This window comes from Oncorhynchus masou, chromosome 23 (genome assembly GCF_036934945.1).
Source record: "Oncorhynchus masou masou isolate Uvic2021 chromosome 23, UVic_Omas_1.1, whole genome shotgun sequence".
NCBI classification, from domain to species: domain Eukaryota; kingdom Metazoa; phylum Chordata; class Actinopteri; order Salmoniformes; family Salmonidae; genus Oncorhynchus; species Oncorhynchus masou.
This window is the reverse complement of record NC_088234.1, coordinates 37,503,874-37,509,911: the sequence shown is the minus strand read 5'-3', so window position 1 is coordinate 37,509,911 and position 6,038 is coordinate 37,503,874. Positions and strand designations below refer to the sequence as shown.

Below are 6,038 nucleotides of genomic sequence, written 5' to 3'. Positions count from 1 at the left end.
TAAGTGTTATTGAAGTTTCTTATCCTTCAGAAAGTAATTTCCTTTTGCATTGCTCCAGACCACATCTCTCGCTGTGCGGAATGCAAACAGGATTGTCATCGTGTGTGACCATTCAGTGTTTTCTTCCCAAGGCAATGGGCAACATCCACAGCATTCTCCATGTAATTCTTTCCATGCTCAGGTGCCACATTCAGACAGATATCTATCACCTTTCGTTTGACATTTTCGTTGGTCTTCTCTGAAACCCAGTTAAGACACAGAGCCCACCTCCGTCGGGAATATTTCAGAGTCCGCCAGACGCACCACCATAGAAGCGATGGTTTTCTCCAGTACTTTTAACTTTTGAGTCTCGCTGAATGCAAAATTCACAGACGCCTTGAGCTCTTTGATGTATGATGCATTCTCCTTCACCATCTTCTCCAGGTTGTCAGCTCTCTCGTTTGTTTTAGCCGTAACTGCTTGGATGATGTTCGACTGCAGATCATTTCGCTTCATCTTGTGGATAGGGCTGTATTAGGAGCTATTCACTGGGGTATCTGAGTCATTCGAAACCCCTTCCCCAGTAAGCATTTCATCCTCAGAAGAATCAGGGCCAAGGGATAGCTGTCTTGCTCTTGATTAATCATGTTCAGTAGCTAGGTTAACCATTTCTTGACTACATCCTTGTGGCTAGCATTGGCTTTTTTACCTTTTCCTCTTGAGTCCCCAACCACCGGAAATTCTGGTTTTCAGGGGAAATAGAAAGAGAGCGTGTGACGTGACTTCCGCTTTTGGACTTTAACAAGAGTCGTCACTAGTTACGACAGCCACAAAGTCATAATTACGGCTAAACCCCGCCCATTTCTACCATTTAGTTTCAGGTGTTTCCTTTATGCCTGCTACTTTAGGTTATGGGGGAGCACCATAGAAGAAGACCAAAATATGACAACAAAGATGGAAAAGGCCTATGGCTCCCCCTGTCTCCTAAAGTGGGAATGCACCACATCTGTACTCTATTTTACGCATGCTAAGACTACAATAAACAATATGGTGAAACTATTGTTCTCTGTCTCTACTTTTTTTAGATGTTCTAAGTCAAGAGAGTAACGAAGTTCAAGTTAAATTCTTCCATTTGCCACACAGAGGAAGAAGGTACAGTGGTTTGTTGGATATGTACAGTAACATAGAAACATGTAAATACACTACAGTATATATGAGAATATTCCAAGATGGAACCTGAAAACTGCTGAGTAGAACAAAGATTATTAAAGCCGTCATTCAGAATGATGTCAATATGGCTGTTAGAGTAGGACAGGTAGGGGGCAGATGTTTGTGAGAGTGAGTGAAGTCCAGTTTTGCAACTAACCTTTTTGAAACCTGTTCCGAGTCATGTTTTTCTCAGGACCAAACCAGTGTGCAACTCTATTGACTGGGCCTAGAAAAGAGTCCGACTGGATTTGTATGACAATGGAATTCAATCTAAAGGGAGCATGAGGTTGACATGTGCTTAGTGTCATGGGGGCAGATATATAGAACAGTTTGTGCTGACATGATAACTCACCTGATTTTACTAACAATGCTCTGTCCTTTTTTCGGACACATAAAAGGCTCTGGGATGAGGACAGGCCTGTCCTGTTGACCTACACAGTCATGATGGGTAAGGTAAGCAGAACATATCATTGTCCTAAAAAAAAACATTACAGACTGTCAAGTCTATTGCAAATCAAGTTCAGGTTTAGTCATAAGGGTTCTATGTGAAATCCTAATTGTTGTACGATCCCAGGAAAATTGTTGCCTGCTTCCAGATATGATTGTGCTGTATACCCAACTCCTGTAGCAGTTGTTTGGCATGACATTGACAATGACCATGACAATAGGTGTTAGTGTGTCAGAACATACAGATCTGGGACCAGGCTAGGAAAATAGTACTTGAGGGGTTCTCCTATCCTTTGTGCAATTCTCAAAAATACTTGCAATGTCAATTTCATGTGTACATCCAAATAAAGAGTTGTTTTCACCCAGAAAGTAGGTTCTAAGCTAGTTTGATTAAAATGTAGAGATGTTTTGTGCTTGTATTCCCATTACTTTAGAGGCTTTCATTAAAATCTATAGATGTGCTTCTGCCTGTATTCCCATTAACTTTAGAGGCTCTCTGTTCAGATCATCTTCTACGAGGGCAGGAATTTTGAGGGACGCCACTATGAGTGCAGTGGTGACTGCGCTGACATGCACTCCCACTTCTCCCGGTGTAACTCCATCCGGGTGGACAGTGGGTGCTGGGTGGCCTATGAGAAGTCTAACTATTCTGGGTACCAGTATATGCTGACAAGGGGGAAGTACCCTGACCACCACCGCTGGTCCGGCTTCAACGACTGCATCCGCTCCTGTCGCATCATCCCTGCTGTGAGAACAACTTCATCTTGACTGACATGACACAACATAGCACAAACAAATGCTCTTGAATCTGTTATACCTTCATAAACTGTTATGACAGCTGACACAAGTTAGACATGACTGCATATGCAATTGACTTGACACAAACTTGTATTTGTGGGATGTATTGACATGTTGAATGCACCGAGGTGTCTGTTTTGAACTACTGGCACACAGCTCGGACACCCATGCATACCCCACAAGACATGCCACCAGAGGTCTCTTCACAGTCCCCAAGTCCAGAACAGACTATGGGAGGCGCACAGTACTACATAGAGCCATGACTACATGACTACATCAAGTAACTCATGCCGGCAGTAAAATTAGATTTAAAAAAGAGATCAAAATACTGTGAAGCAACACAAACATAGACACATGCATACAAAACACACAATAACATATGTATTATACACACATGTATACATGGATTCTGTGTTATACATATGCGGTTAGTGGAGTGAAGGCCTGAGGGTGCACAATTAATATATTGTGAAATCTGTTATGAATGTATTGTAATGTTTTCCAAAGTGCCTTAATTTTGCTGGACCCCAGGAAGAGTAGCTGCTGCCTTGGCATGGGGATGGGGATCCATAATAAATACAAATACAAACTATTATTTAGGAATGTTTGTATGAGGTATGCCTTGCCAATTGAAATTGACCAAAACAACGATTTTGTTTGAATCAATACAGGCTTAAATGTAACTGTCAGATTGTTGTGAGATTCAGATTCAAGATTACTATACATTTACATCAGCTGTCATGATTGAGTAGAACACCTTACATAATTTTTATGACAATATTGTGTGTACCTAGGGTGCCTTCATACTGTTCAGACCTAAAAGTCTAATATAGAAAACCATTATTTCAGTTCTTTAAAGTTTATCAATTTTCTCTTTGCGCAGTATAATGGAAACTACAGGATGAAGATCTTTGAGAGATCAGACTTTGGGGGCAAGATGATGGAGCTGAGCGATGACTGTCCCAACCTGCAGGACCGCTTCCACCTGAGAGACATCTCATCCTGCAATGTCATGGAGGGCTACTGGATCCTTCATGAGCACCCCAACTACAGGGGTCGTCAGTACTTCCTACGCCCTGGCGAGTACAACAAGCACAGCGACTGGGGCAGCATGAGCTCCACCAGTGGCTCAGTGCGTCGCGTCATAGAGCTGAAGCAAACCAACCAATAAAGCAGAGTCTCTAGATCTCTCTCCAGCCAGGCTAGATCTCTCTAAAAGCCTGTAGAATTCTGTACAGGGGTTGACAAAATGAGTCAATCTCAACATACGGTTGGTGTCAGGGAATAAGAAGATTGTCCTTTAATAATTAGTATCACTGGATAATAATATGACTGGGCTGAATTAAGAAAGCAGTGTCTTGGAATCCTGGTGTAGATGTACAAAGAGCATTTAGAAGGTTTTATGCAGACAGAAGTGCATTTATGCACACCCTCCGCTCACATTGAATAATAAACCAGTGGATGGTAGGATGGAACAGTATATTTAATTGTGTCCCTAATGCAGCGGCAAAGACAGTTGCAACTTCTTACAACTGAGAAGCCTGCTTAAATTGTTGTGGTGTTTTAACAATATTCTGACCTCCTAAATTCAAACACATGAATTTGTGTCTGAGGCAAAATCACTTTGTTAACTTGTCAATGTTACACTTGTCATGGAATAGCCACCAGGGTCTCAAAAGTCAAACTTGAATGAATCATTCTTTATTATAATCATTCTTTATTATCAGAATGCTGGAGAGGTCACAGTCAAACTTAGATGCATAAAGTACCGGTCTGAAATGAGCTCTTTCAGGGCAGTCCTTTAAGTTCTCTTATATACTGTTTACACAGACAAGCTACTGTATATAGGCATGGTTCATAGGTTTGGTTCCTGCATGTGTCTGGTACCGTGTCCTATCTTAACTTTTAGAACATTCTGAGAAAAGGTCTGAGGAGGGGGTCATGACCGTCTCCCACTCATATCTCTACCAAGCACCCACAGGAACCAATGATTGTATGAGACAAGATGTACAATTCAAGGTTGTCTCCAGACTATGCATTTATCTTCCACATTCCCTACTTTTATCACTTCTATGATAATAATCGTTACAAATTTAATGAGATAAACACTTTCAAACCCTTCATTCTGGGTTATACAATTTATTTATTATGGTAATACTATCATCATAATAAAGGTTATGCTTCTATTAACGGCAGTGAATTTATCAAATATACACACACATACACAGCATGTTAAAATTAGGCAAACTAAGCAAAAAACACACGCTGCAGCCTATTTGGCAATATGGGATCCCCAACTTCCAAATAGGGATTCCAACCAAGTTTTAAGCATCCACTTTGTTTGTGGGGAATTATTCTTAGCAACAGTGACAATGTATTCGGCGAGATCAGGCATATTTGAAGAATTGATCTGTGACAAAAGTACAACATTTCATCGCCAACGATTGCACGAGTACCCCCACCTGCCAAAAATATAGTCAAGTACACATGGATTTTGTGTTATACATACGTGGTAGTAGAGTAAAGGCCTGAGGGCACACAATTCATATGTTGTGAAATCTGTTATGAATGTATTGTAATGTTTTCTTTACTCTGTTTTTCCAAGCCAATATACACAATTATTTTTGTTCACCATTCAGTTGTTCCAGGGCATTTCAAGTAGCATTGCCAATTTTCTCTACATGTGTAGTGATGTCACGAATTTGGTTGAGGGCACATGTACACCATACCCAGTGAAAAATACATCAAAGAACATGGAGGCAGGTCAGCTAGAGACCTCTTATCTCTCCTCATTCCAGGGGGGTTGTAGTCTCTTAAACAGAGTCTTTGGATCTTTTAATTGTTTGGAAGGGTTCTCATAGCTGCCACCACAAACCCAACAGGGCAAGTATTTGATCCATTAAGATCGAACTCAACCCACACACTCAACATTCCTTTTCTTGGATATCAGGTCAGCAACCAATTCTGCTCTAGATAAGAACAAATTGTCCTCATGATTGCGAGGGCCCAGCAGGACTCTCCTTTCACGATGACTTCCGGGCAACTCCAGGCCTGAGTTGGTCCCTTTGGCTCAGGACTCCTTCTATGATTGTCATCTTCTGGGCCACTACTCCGAGCCTGCTTTGGTCTCTTTGGCTTGGGACTTATTTCACCCTTATAGAAACAGTCTGTCTCCAAGACAGGCCTCCTTTGTACTTTGCGTACGGCCACAAATACATTTGCACATAAATCATTCCATCTAACCCATAAGACATGAATGGCTCTACATACAAAAAACTTGCTCAAGTCATTTAGTAAGTTACAAAATGTGTCAGTGTCCAACAATACTAAATTACAATACTAAATGACTTAAATTCGCAGTGTGCAGATCTCCACAATCAATCTGAAACCCCAAATTAACAATTTTGGACAAGACTAAATCAATTACGGGCACGGTTGACCTCACCCCTCCTTCACGGCACTCATTCTTCTGGTGTTTCTTCATTTTCTTCTTCAGATAGCTTTACAGTTTGTCCTCCCAATATCACACATGTTCAAAGTGCATGGCTTTTGATCATGTCTCCAATATCTGGGGAATAATCTGATTTCCCAAGCAGACAAATCTC

The 6,038-nt window shown here is 41.2% G+C and overlaps 1 protein-coding gene across 1 annotated transcript; it reads left to right on the top strand.

The window, feature by feature from the left end:
* The first annotated feature begins 1,629 nt into the window (after positions 1–1,629).
* Positions 1,630–3,604, top strand: LOC135509965 (gamma-crystallin S-1-like). The gene is made up of 3 exons (XM_064930784.1): positions 1,630–1,641; positions 2,140–2,382; positions 3,317–3,604. Exons 1-3 carry the CDS (start codon positions 1,630–1,632, stop codon positions 3,602–3,604), a joined length of 543 nt encoding a protein of 180 aa, XP_064786856.1.
* Positions 3,605–6,038: the final 2,434 nt, after the last annotated feature.

Excerpts from the sequence above, each read along its gene's own strand:
- LOC135509965 (XM_064930784.1), top strand. Across the intron at positions 2,383-3,316 it reads CCTGTCGCATCATCCCTGCT|TATAATGGAAACTACAGGAT; the intron begins GTGAGAACAACT and ends CTCTTTGCGCAG.